Source organism: Lethenteron reissneri, chromosome 27 (genome assembly GCF_015708825.2).
Source record: "Lethenteron reissneri isolate LAM-NWPU_2019-01 chromosome 27, ASM1570882v1, whole genome shotgun sequence".
In the NCBI taxonomy this organism is placed as follows: domain Eukaryota; kingdom Metazoa; phylum Chordata; class Hyperoartia; order Petromyzontiformes; family Petromyzontidae; genus Lethenteron; species Lethenteron reissneri.
This window is the reverse complement of record NC_083805.1, coordinates 12,863,726-12,876,629: the sequence shown is the minus strand read 5'-3', so window position 1 is coordinate 12,876,629 and position 12,904 is coordinate 12,863,726. Positions and strand designations below refer to the sequence as shown.

The 12,904-nt window shown below is 44.0% G+C and overlaps 1 protein-coding gene across 3 annotated transcripts in view; it reads right to left on the bottom strand.

Moving 5' to 3' along the window:
* PISD (phosphatidylserine decarboxylase) overlaps window positions 1-12,904 on the bottom strand; it is a 32,518-nt gene that overhangs the window by 8,254 nt on the left and 11,360 nt on the right. Inside the window, exons 1-3 of one of the 3 annotated variants that reach the window (XM_061561491.1) lie at window positions 11,664-12,354; window positions 7,101-7,230; window positions 423-656 (exon numbers count right to left, since the gene is read on the bottom strand). In XM_061561491.1, coding sequence (XP_061417475.1) covers window positions 423-656; window positions 7,101-7,230; window positions 11,664-11,860 — 561 coding nt within the window. In that variant the 5' untranslated portion in view covers window positions 11,861-12,354. Of the gene's footprint in view, window positions 1-422; window positions 657-7,100; window positions 7,231-11,663; window positions 12,355-12,904 lie in introns of those variants that run through there. The other 2 variants (XM_061561493.1, XM_061561492.1) reach the window with 2 other exon arrangements.

Sequence of the window (12,904 nt, the reverse complement as noted above, 5' to 3'; positions counted from 1 at the left end):
CGATGAGTTATGAAGCTCTTTTTGACAGATGTCCAGTAGGTCCAGTAGTATGTATGTAGAAATTATTTCCCACCATACAAAGCCAACCGTGCTAATTGTAAGTGCAGGACAACAACCTAAACACAAAAAGCAGTTCTAAAGAAATGAGTTTTCAATATAGATTTAAAAGTGAAGAAGTCAGCCTTGCATAATCAATGACAATTAGGTCAGTCAGCATCTAACAATCAATAGGGAGCGTTCCAGACGGCCGCAGACGCGCATTTGAAAGCACGCGATGCAGTGACCATCTTTGTTGGATGGCCATCCAAAAGCTGCTGCTGCAAGGGTGACAAGAGTTCGCGTGACAGTTTAGTAGCATACGCTGCACACACGCATGCTTGCAGTGTCGTGTGTCTGTGGCCGGGCACCACCGGCAGCCTCACCATGCATTTGGTGCACACGGGTCGGACGCTGGGCTTGAGCTGTCGCCGGAAGAACTCTCCCAGGTTGCGGTAGTGCTGCAGGTCCTCGACGGCCGCCTCCGTCATGTCAACGCTGAAGGCGCGGATGTAGAGCGTGTAGATGGGCCGGCGGAGCCAGCCTGGCAGCTCCAGCTGATTGAGGCGCCCCCAGGCGCGCGACAGCATGCGCGTCGGCACTGACTTGTACACGGCCACCTGCAAGGAGACGAATGCAGGTGGCTTGAGTGAGCACGTGTAGCAGCAGCGGTAGCAGCAGCAGCAACAGCAGCGGTAACAACAGCAGCCCACGTTTATTGGCAGTTGGTGGCGGCAGCGCTGGGAAATCAATATGAAAACTGCAATTGATTGTTAGATGCTAACTGACTTAATCGTTATCGATTTTGCAAGGCTGACTTATTCAGGCGTACAAAGGAACAAAGGAGGCGACTGAAAAGTTGGGTTAAAGATAAGTAAACAAAACTAATGTGAGCAAAACAGCAAGGTCAGTAAACAAAATAAAACAGCTGTTGGAGAGACAGAGCTGGAAAGAATATAGAAAGTATGTAAATGAGGACAATTATTGAAAGCGGACAAGAAATCAAAGTGAGGCAAGCGAGAGCACTGTGGAAGGGTTTTTCGGAAATTTAATTTGACTGTAAAGCAAAACGCCAACAAGCACAGTATCTGAGATGATGCAGCTTACATACACAAATACTCGGCAACAAAATGTGAACAAAAGCTGAAGAGTATGTCAAGAAGGATTAAGAGACACATCTTCAAAATTACTTTGAGAGACACAGAGAGGAGCTCACTAATCAGAGAACAAAGGACGAGACTGGATGAGACTGGTGACGGAACGCAAGCGAAAGGAGGGAACACACCTAGGAGGAAGTCCGCCACTGAGATGGAGTGGTGAGATCAACACATGAAACTAAACTAAAAAAAAATGTATTTATTTTATTCGGTAAGGCCCACTGAGCCATATAGCTCTTTTTGAGAAGTGACCTGCCACAAATGATAGAGTAACAGAGTGGCTTAACATTTATAGCAACCAAACATTCTAGAAAAGCATGTTTCTCAATGTTGAAGCGAAAAACTGGAGGACCCGGAACAAAAAATCTACCTGACCACCGGGAGAACAAACTCCAAATATACAGCAGGCGTCAGGGTCGGGATCGAACCCATGACCTCCTGTATAACAGGCGAGGTAGTTAAAATGACATGTGCAGGATCATTAAGGCATTGTTGAATCACGGAGGCAAAATAATGGGGGGGGGGGGGGGGGGGGGGTGGGGATACAGATCAGACAATGATCAACAAAGTAATTTCATGGTTTTTGTGATTGATTTATACAGACCAGTGATAAGGGGAGGGGGGGGGACTGACATTTCATTGTCATCATCACTACAGCCACAAATATTTTGCCTAATCAATCAATGTAAAATAAAGACCTGTGGTAAACTCAAGAATCACTGAAAATATAAGCATCATCATCTAGGTGAAAACTAAATAAAATAAAACTAAATTAAATCACGACGTTTCGGAAGCAACACAAGCATCCGTCGTCATTTTATTTTGTTTTCACCTACGTGACTTTACCGAAAAAACCAGAGTATGGATCCTTGCAGTCACGAAAACTTCAAATCTAGAATCATCATCATCATCGAGTATTCAGGTTTGGCAGTTCTGATGCGGTTCGCCTACTGTGTTCATTCATAACTTGTCAAACACTTTAGCACGGGTCTTAGATTGTGAAGACAACGCATGTAAATATGTGCATTCCATTTTCTGCTCCCCCCTCCTCTTTTCCGAACATAGATGGACTCGTCCATCTGGCCAACTGCCAAATCGCTGTCCATGGTGCTGACGTTAGAAAAACCGCCACTTTTTTCAAATTTTCTTGCTGTGAATTTCACACCTGATGATGATTGCTTGTGTTGCAGTCGAAACGTCGTGAGAATTTTTATTGTTTTATAATTTTATTATTTCCCTTCTACTTGACTTTACCGAAAGAACCAAGAATATGTGCATTCCTGTCGTAGGTTGTTTAGCGAACGTATAATTAGATCGTGCATAATACATGGTAAAATAATGAGGATTGTTTTTAGCGTTATACACTCAATGACTTATGGTGGCATGGTGATGCCTCCTCCACCTCCTCCTCTTTCAATCATGTAAAGGTTACTAAAGATAGACAATGTAACAACATTAATTATGTACCAAGATTCACATGAAATGGCATGCCCACAGGTTGAACCAGTTACATGTCAAGAGCCCGAATTAAACTCACGGACATCAAATTTCAAGTTACCTTAGGTTTTAAAAAAGGGCAGTTAACGTGTTCCTGTCCAAATCACTCAAATGTGAAAAGGCTTGCGATCCAACAGTGCCACTACTATGTAACCATCCGCGGTCGTGTTGCCTAACTATCTGATGTCTTTTTGGATACAACCTGAAAACACGAGAGAAACCAAGAGTATTGTCCAGACCTATGTATGTGGCTTCTGTATTCACACAAACAACATTACGAGGATTCGTATTTCAAAGTTGTATACAAGTGACTGTCGTCCATTCGAGAGCTAATAACCAAGCTGAACCTTTGCAACGCTTTGTAGGTGTTTGTCACAGAGCCTTGCAGTTTGGGAGAGGCACGCAGGAGCTAAAGGAATGGCAAACGAACCTGCAGGCTAATTTAAACCGTTACATGACACAACCTCGATAGGCCGTTGCAAAGCAATTTAATTCCAAAGATAACAATATAGAGCAAGAGAATGCGAGTGTTAGGTTGATAGTGGGCTGAGGAGGGAGAGTGTTGGGTGTTGGATGGATAGAAAGCAGCACACCACGTGTGTGTGTGTGTATATGTAGGACTCTTACTGACGCGACAACTTCTTGTCTTTGATAATTGGTTTTTTACCCTTCTATCTGGCTACAAAACTGACACCTTTTATACAAGGAGTCATGTTTGCATAGACCACAATACCTGCAGTCATAATGCAAACAAAAAACATAACTCTGATAATGTGCACTGTCCTTGAAGTTGATTGGTCCACACCCGAGACAGCTTTCCTTAGAGCCTAGTCTCTTGACCAATCACCGGCCTGCGTCCTCAGTTACCCTTAACACTTGTGGCGTCTCTTAATCCTCACCCCTTAATTGGCGCACCAACAACTGCACGTCCTCAGTTGCCCCCACTGTACGCTGCACGCTTGCATCGCAACCAAACGCGTGGCGCGTGTCATCTCAGGTCCTACATATATAAACACATCTCAGCTGTTCTTGATAAGGGACTGGTGGATAAAGCATTTCAGGGCAGCACATGACCCTGCACCTTCTGGTCAAGACGATCATCTCATCCACATAAGCCATTCGGAGTCAATGAGACAATTAAACATTCACAATGCACGGACACGTAAGCCGAGTTTACGTGAGCTGCTAGTATCCGGACCAATCAAACTATGAAAGTAAAGCGCATTGACTCATCCAGCGCGTCCCGCCTACATTGGTCATCGTCGTTTCGACGAGGCCGTGCACAGAAATAAATATATGACGTCACTGTAATTATCTGAGTAACAAGATTGTTAATGTTTAATGCTTGTGTTACATTGTGTTGTATTTGTTTTTATTGTACTCAATGTTCTTATTTTATTACATTGGCGTGTTTGTACGTGCATTTTCTTATGTATTGTCTAATTAGTTGAGTTAATTATATATTGGATGATTAACACACACCACCAACAGCAGCCATGGAATTCTCTCCAGCCAGCATATTATTGTGCTTCATCAATAACACTAAAACAACAATAACCATAAAATAACTGCTATGTGCGATATGCACCATTCTGATCGCGCGAAGCTATCATCATGTTCCACAGACAGTGTGCAGGGGCGATGTTCATAGTGCAATCCCAATTGAGTGATCTTCGGAAACTTTGGACCACGACACCAGCCTATTACATGGGGGGGATCTTTACTGTCCCCTGTGATGCAAAGGGCATGTATCTTATGACAATATTTATCAAAAACGGACGGTACCATTATCTTGCCAGTTATATTGTGCCAACCGCTGCTCTATTGATAATCTATCGCTGGTCATGGAAACACAGCTCCAGAGACAAGCGAGTCCTTCGCTTATTGGATGTACGAGCTTCATCCAATTAGCCCTGGCCAATGTAAAAAGAGCAATTATTTAGCCACTCGGCTTCGTGGAAGGACTGAGCCACTCTAAGTCAGTATGTTGAGAATTATCACCCGATGCTCCACGCAAATGAATAAGTGGATTCGTTGAATGCGTGCATACATTTGTAGGCGAGTCTGCTGTAAAAGGCCCGTCTTTAGAGCACTTTGAATGAACGGGTTGCAGCTTAGCTGGGGGCAAGCAGGGCGCAAAGGCTTAAGTCTGGAAACGCAATCCTCATTGAGAGAACGGGACATTGTGCGAGACTTTGGCAGGAAGGTATAACTATCAAAGTCAAAGTGAGTGGCAATTTTGAAACTAAATAAATTATAGATGTATAAACAACAGCCTATTTGTGCCAAGCCTTACAGAATTTGAAATAAGACACCTTTACAATACAGATTACAACAAAGATTGATTTAGTCGTGTGTGCTCCAACGGTTCAATCAGTTTCACATGTAGCATCAATCAGTTCTTCTGGGAAGGCAAGCGCAGTCATGTACTTGGCTCTTAGGTTCTTTAAATAAAGCCATTCATGGTCAGCCTTAGCCGACGACACTGAAAGCTCAGTCTACACAGGTGAAGAGTGGCTGCACTGGGCCTTTCCATGGATGAATAAGTATAACCCGTAAAAACAAAGTTTTTCAATCTAAATCCTTTATATGCGTGGCGGCAAGAGTCCTCTCGTCCTCTGGCTTGAGATGGCTGCCACCTATGGGTCAGATGATTGTCTGCCAGTATTAAGCAACTGGTAATTAAATATTTAATTTGTTTTCCCTAAACAGTGTAAAATTTTGGAAAAAAAAATTCACGAACATTAATTGTCTCGCACAACGAGTCTGTGTGCAAAATGTCAGCTCGATTGGATCACGGGAAGTGGGTTAAAAAACGACCGAAAGATTTGCACGGTCGTAAGCGCGCAAGCAAGTGAACTTAATATAAAGGATTTAAAAAGCAATAGGACTACAGTCTTACCTCGGTATACGACCACTTTGGAATACGTCGAATTTGGTATAAGTCGTGTTATGACGAGAAAAAAAATGTCTTGGGATACGAAGTCTTGCTTGGGATACGACGCGCTTGCTAGAACTTGTATGGGTCGGGATGAGTCACCGCATACCCGCGTCTACCCCGTTCACGCCTCCTCCCCTTCCTCACCACCATCCTCGTAGGCCAGGGGTCGGCAACCAAAATAACAAGAAGAGCCATTTCTTTCCAATTCGGTACAAAATTCAGTATTTCAAGAGCCGCAATGCATCTGAGTACATACTGTACATACGTACATATCGTCAAGAAGCAGCCCGTAAAGAGCCGCATGCGGCTCCAGAGCCGTAGGTTGCCGACCCCTGTCGTAGGCTATCAACTCCTCTCAGCAAGGTAAAGTGATGTTCAATTGTATTTTTATTTAAATTTATTTATGCATTTATTTTAATGTATGTATGCATTTTAGTAATAAGTAGTGTCTAAAGTATTTTATACAACCCCATTAATGTATAATATGCCATATAAAATATCATTTCTTATACTCTGGAACGGATTATTTCCTTTCCCTTGATTTCTTATGGGAAAAATTCGTTTGGAATACGTCATTTTCAGTATAAGTCCTACCTTCTGGAACGAATTAACGACGTATACCGAGGTACCACTGTACTTAACAATGACAGCCTGCTCTTGCCTTCTGATCAAGCATCTTTGATGTGGTGTTACTTAAATAACCAAAAGTAGCCCTGCAAAAAAGCATCAATAACACTGCCTGACAGAGGAAGAAATATATTTTAGGTGATGGCCCTCCCTCGTATCTCTACTATCACCTAAATTATATATCTCTATGAAGCAGGGCCATCGTAAACATCGTCGCCTATTAGGGCAATGGTATTGACGAATATCTAATTTCCCAGTGTAACACACTCTGGAAACATATTTATGCCCTGCCGATTAATGAACAGACCAGTTGTACCTGGAATATAACCAGCTACTGTTTTAGGCGGTGAGGCATTTATTAAAAACTGTTGGAATGTTGTGCACAGGAGGGTGGGTGACTGTAAAGGAATGGGATGTGGGTATGCAACGATGGGAGGGGAGGTATTGAGGGTTGGCACACCACTCTATGCTTGATTGTCAAAGGACAGTGAGGCGTGTATACATGCACAGACACGAACAAATACGTGACCACTGCATGTAGGCGGATATTTACATCAGGTGAATATTTGGACATTTTTCATTTATATCAAAATGCTTTTTCTTATCTCCCAAGAGCAGATGTGCAATGTGCATGCCCAACAAACTCACTTCAAAATTTCTAATGTTCCCAGTGTGAAAGATTACCATCGTTGGGAATGGACAGCAGAGCTTGCCAAGATGCTGCCACCGGAACACTACCACCGGCACGCACGCACAAGACGTGCCCGATCGACTGACGCTCGACAGACTAACACAAGGGGTGAAGTTGGGGTGGTGGTGGGGGGGGGGGGGGGAGTTCTTACCCTGCTGGACAGGCGCCAAGCGGGCCTGCCAATGCCCGGCGACAGCAGGCGCCACGGCTGCAGCGCCAACCAGGGCAGCCTGCCCAGCCTACGCAAGGGGCCTTTCACAGAGAGCGACGGCAAGCCGAACCTACAAGGGGGCAGAGAGCAGAACCGCAGGCGGGCAGCCGCGGGTATTCGCCCGTCAACTGCGGGGTAGAACGTGCGCGAGAGCAATCTTTCAACTCCGAACTGTGGCCATTGCACGAGGGCGGCCGCCTATTGCAGCGCAACACGACCCGCTGCTGTTCCTGCTGCTTGTGAGTTTGTGCTGTTCTTTTCACAGGGATGCGTCTCCAACAGAGGGTTCCTTTGGTTGTGTTGCCGCAAGGGAAGCAGGATTGCAGATGCACGAAAATAAGTGCCAAAATAATGACTGTGGCAGATGAAACAATGGGTGAGTTTCTTAATACTCCCCTGCTTGTTCACCTAGCAGGATAAACGGCACACCAGAGTTAATCAATCGGGAGATCCTATGTGGTGAGATAAAGTGTGGGTAACTACCACCTGTCAATGAGTCTGGCCAGTGTGGATGAAAAAGCTAAAATACCCTCGAGGCTTTACAACACCCTCTGGTTGATACTAATGTAAAAAATTATTCTGCCACAGAGCATAGGCAAGGAATTGCAGTACTGCACCATTATCTTTTAAGGATGGCTTTTAGCGAAACACTCTGGAGGTTTTGGCACAGCCAAATAAACTATGTGTGGTGAAATAAAAAAGAATGGGAGAAGACAATGACATCACAACATTAATATCCTATGTACACACTAAGTATGTGGTACCTCCCCCTGTGATCATGGTTGGCAGTAGAGTACAGATTATCTCTAGATTTTTAAGAAAGGGATGCAGCATTCTTAAAAAAAGACAAGCGTAAAACAAAATTTAGTAAATATGAATGGCTTTTCCCATTAATTGATATGAAAAATCAGGGATGTGTTTTAGACAGTCATTCCCACTCCACTGTTAACCTAAACATATACACCTGTATCACTTGTCACAATAGAAAAATAATAACTAATAATTAACTAAACCAATTTAATATTTTCAGTAAACTCAACAAAAGATCTGCATGCTGGAATGACTGGAAGGTGATGTGGAGTAGTTACTGTTGTACTGTTGCGCTGTACGGATGGATGATGCAGCCTTCCGGGTGCTTCTTGTTTGATCTCATGGCGCGTGCAATTCGAAATTCTCTGAACGTGGAAATTCTATTTTGTTCATAGAAAATGTCCATAATGTGTCAATTGCGTGAACGCAAAATGGAATAAACCTGACGTTCGTAAATCGAGGAATACCTGTACTAATTTGGCAATTTAAATAATCCGCAGAATACATCACAGCAGATGGCCTTGATTCTGATGAAGCTTCGTTTGAAATGCTATTTCTGTGAGGCTTGCTAGAGCCTGGAATATATTTGAACAGGAAATATGTTTTTTGCCAGAGCATGTTTCCTATTAATTAAATGTAAAATGTTGATACTAATGTAAAAAAAATCCAAAACGCTAATTATGTTACTCAATTAGCCTGCATCTCGCATTAATATATCTAGCAAACAAATACTGCCTATCACCAATATTGTAATCCAAGCCAAGATGACACAACCACTTCCAAATCAACTACACCTAATTATTGTCCTGAATAAACCTTCGAGAGGTGCAAATTCTCATGGGTATTTGGAAGTTATGCACCCCTCCTTGCCCCCCCCCCCCCTTCCAAGCCCCCTCCCCCTTACAACCCACCCACCACCCCCTCTTGTCTAAAAAGCCTTAAATCTGATCTGAGACCACCAATAAATAACATGTGCCACTTGACGCTGTGAAAGACCAGGTCATTCTTAAAGGACTGTCAACAAACAAAACCTTCAAGGGAAAAGAGTATTTTCTTTTATCCTGTTTGAAAAAAAATGATACCATCACTTGCCATGGAAAGAATTACATCTCACCAAAACCATTTTCATCCATGCACTATTGTATAATATACAGAACCTTATGGAACACTGCAGCCGTGAGCATGCTTATAAATATTATTTTTTGTCAACAAGATCTATGCCCAGTTGCTCAAAGATGGGGATGGAAATAGAACAGTTCAATGATGTAAAATTTTACAATGACACAAAAGGAAGACCCACTCATGTGATCAATATCAATGGGAATATTGTGGGTTCACACATGTACATGATTGACCCTTGACCGAGTTGAAAGTACATTGATCTATTAAAGACCACAGACATTATATCACATGGGCTTAATCGATCTGTAAGGGAAAACTGCAAACCGACACCGTGACCTAAAAATAAGACATCCTGCTTTGCGCCTCTAATCCTTACTTACTGGCACCTTGCCTGGCTGCATGCTCAAGTTTGCGTGGTTAATTTTAGCTTGCAATGTTTAATTTCTATACCCACTGTGAAGAGTATGTCCCTCTTCTGCACACACTATTAAAATCAATTACACGCAGAAGGCTCATTGTGAGGTTGCCAAGAGGACCTGGTGTTTATGGAATGTCTCTAGCACTGTTCAGACTTTATACATCTCATGACTGGCAAGTCCACGAACTGTGAATGCGGGCGACCAAGAACGATCCTTCTTGAGGTGGTGGCCAATCGTAGAGTTTGGGAATGTTTTACCGATGAGTGAATTCATGCGCCGAATAAATGCGCGCATTAAAATAATGTATCGACGAGTGCACCGACTTTAATGGTCAGATTTAGGCAATTTGAGTGATGGTGAGAAAGTGTACCCTCGAAAAACAAATCGTCGATGGCCCAATGACAAGGTCACGGTCGTGAAATACTACGAGGGACAGCGACAGCATTGGGGAGTTTTCATCTAGCAGTGGAATGACCATGGTTGGTGAAGACAGTGAAAATATGAGCTAGCTTTTTCTAGGCAATATATAATATACTGCTTCTCCAAGACGTGTTCTCGTGTTGTTCCTGCTGGAACAATGTACTGGCAAGCAAGCAGTTCTATCAATGACAACAATGGGATGCCAAATCCACACTAAATCTTAGAGATCACGTTGTGCGAACGGGACAGATGCGTGGATGGGATAGAGGCGAGATGGGCACAGGCAGCTACTGCGTGCGCAAGGCCTTCTTAGCGGCAGTAAACGTACCAACTCGTTTTTCATTTTCTCTACCCTCGGCAGGCGGCGGCGCACAATGAGGCCCTTTGTCAACCCCCATAGCGCTAGCGACACTCAGATCTGCATTAAATCAAATACATTGGTACACATTTTCACAATAAAGGGCAGCCACACATCGAGCATCGTTATTGTTGTTGTCACTAACAATAAATAAAGCCATGTTCCCTCAGCCTAGCAGTCACCTTGTGTTGTTCACATGAAACCTTGCTGGCATGTGCAATACATCCCGAGCAAAGCAGCGTCAATTTAATTAAAACAACAGACATCCCCAGTCACACACGCGTACACACATAGATATAACATTCAGTACTGGCTTTGTGATCAATTAAAATACCCATTCGCTGTAATAGAATTGGCTAGAAACATTATCTTTGCAAGAGCAGGCCTTTGCATGGTAAACTATTAAAACATTTGAATGATACTTATATTGTTTAGATTCAGAAACCACTTACTAAAATGGTGCCTTTCCTGATCTATGTAGACGGTAATAACCTCTGGGTGCCACGCTGGGTGAGATAGTTGACATTCAAATTAAATACTGCTTGCAGCAAGCAGGCAGTTTAAATCCTGCTCAACATCGTCGGCAAACTCGTTTTGTCGTGTATAACCGAAATGGGTTTTGATAACGTGCATTTCATTCAGATACGACCGTTATGCAGTAAATCTTTCTTCCATCAAACCCTTTCACATCTCAATCTCGGTGATAATGGAACCTACTTATAATTTAAGACTCAAGCGCGAAGTGAAAAATGGCCTTATATGCCCGTGACACTAATGGGTAATGTGTGGAAACCCACTCTCATTATGTTCTTTGATATTTCAAACAATGTTTTTTTGCGTGTGAGCAGTTGTATTAAAATCATAAGAGTGAGGTTACAGTGAAGCTAAACAAATCCGTAGTTTGTAGAGTTTCTACGTGAATATTCTACTCTAGAAGGCAAGACAGAGTCATTGCAATTAAATACAATAAAAAATTACAAAAATTCCTCGACCATACATAACAAAGTCTTACGCAAAAATGCCGAGCGATTGGCCGATTTCCTATCTACAAGCAAAGAGGATTTAAGACAACAACCCCAAAGCGAAAATATATTTTAATTCTATTAGTAACTAAACGTCACACAAAATTCATAGCTCACTCACACAACCACATGTAGGCATGCGTATATAAATAAGCACAGCGAATGGGCCAAGACTCCAACCAGGCACATTTTCAACAATACTAAAAAGAAATGCAATCAACATAGACACATTACTTATTTATGACGCATTAGCTCAGTAAAGAATGTTACGGTCCTGTAGTCAACTACAAGCCGTTTCATTTCATTCAGTTGTCCTGTCTGCCTGTCTGGAGCAGACCCCTGACCGCATTACCTGAACTTGCGCTGCTTGCGTTTGGACGGACAGCTGGGCGGTGTACACGCACCGTCGTCGGCATCCGACCTGCCCAAATTACCATGCGCTGTCGGCGAGCGGGCCAAGCCCAGGGGTTTGAAGGCCGCAGGCGGCCGCTGCACCCGGTGAAGGTCGTAGCAGCGAGACTCGTGGATGCACCGACGGCATTTCATCATCCGCCGCCGCCGCCACGCAAACCTCCTACCCCTCGAAACGCTGCCGAGGAGGCACCTTCGCGATGTGGGCGTCGCCGAGGCAACGCGTGAAGGACGGGTCGACTGATGACCTCAGGCCTCGTTCGCTGCTTAAAAAGTCGCCCCGGTGGGGGCGGTGCGCCTCACTCGAGAAGTCGAGCTAGGTCTAATGAGCTTCTCCGCACGGCTCAGCTAATGACGATCAGAAAAAAGCCCCTTTTTAGTAGAGACCAGGGAAGGCCCTGTCGGCCAGCCGTCCATCGCGTAACGGGACCGAACAAATTAATGACACCAGTCTCCGGCAATGAGGCGGTGGGCAAAGCACTCGATTCCCGTGAGAAATTGGCGAGCGTCACAGCGTAAAGATTTGCAGCGTTGCCGCGCCCCTGCTGCCGAGTGCGCGCGTACGCGTACGGGCGGGTTGCCGTTGGTTGCACTCGTGTGCCCGGGACGGCTCGGCTCGTCCTGCTGTTTATAATCCAGCCAAAAGGGCCGGCTCATTTTCGGTGACGCAATTTCCGCTATCCCGCAGCCACTCTCCCTTAACCCTTTGCCCTGCTCACAATTCCCCCATGCGTGCTGACAAATAACATCGGATAGGGTGTGACCCAGTTTTGAGCACAGAATAGGGCACTCAATACAGTGTTCACAAATCATTATGTTGCAAGGAGGGGGGGTATATAAACTTTCTGTCTAGCACAGAATTAAGAGGACAGAAGCAATCCCGGTTCACAAAGCCATTAGATGTCAAGTTCTGCTTACTTTGGGGCTTTCTGCCATATCCCTTGTAAAAACAGGTACATATTTCAAATGCTTACACACAGGATCTGGATGCAAAATAATTAACTGTCATTCCGTGTGACAATAACTTTGTCTTATCAGAAAGTATTAATTTCCAGATATTTTGTAACAACCTTATTACCGAGCTTTACATGTCCACCCGAAAGCAAAGGACATAGCATGGTTATGCCGCCATCAGAGGCTTCAGGAGAAATGGATCACGAGCGGATTTCCCATAACAATTTT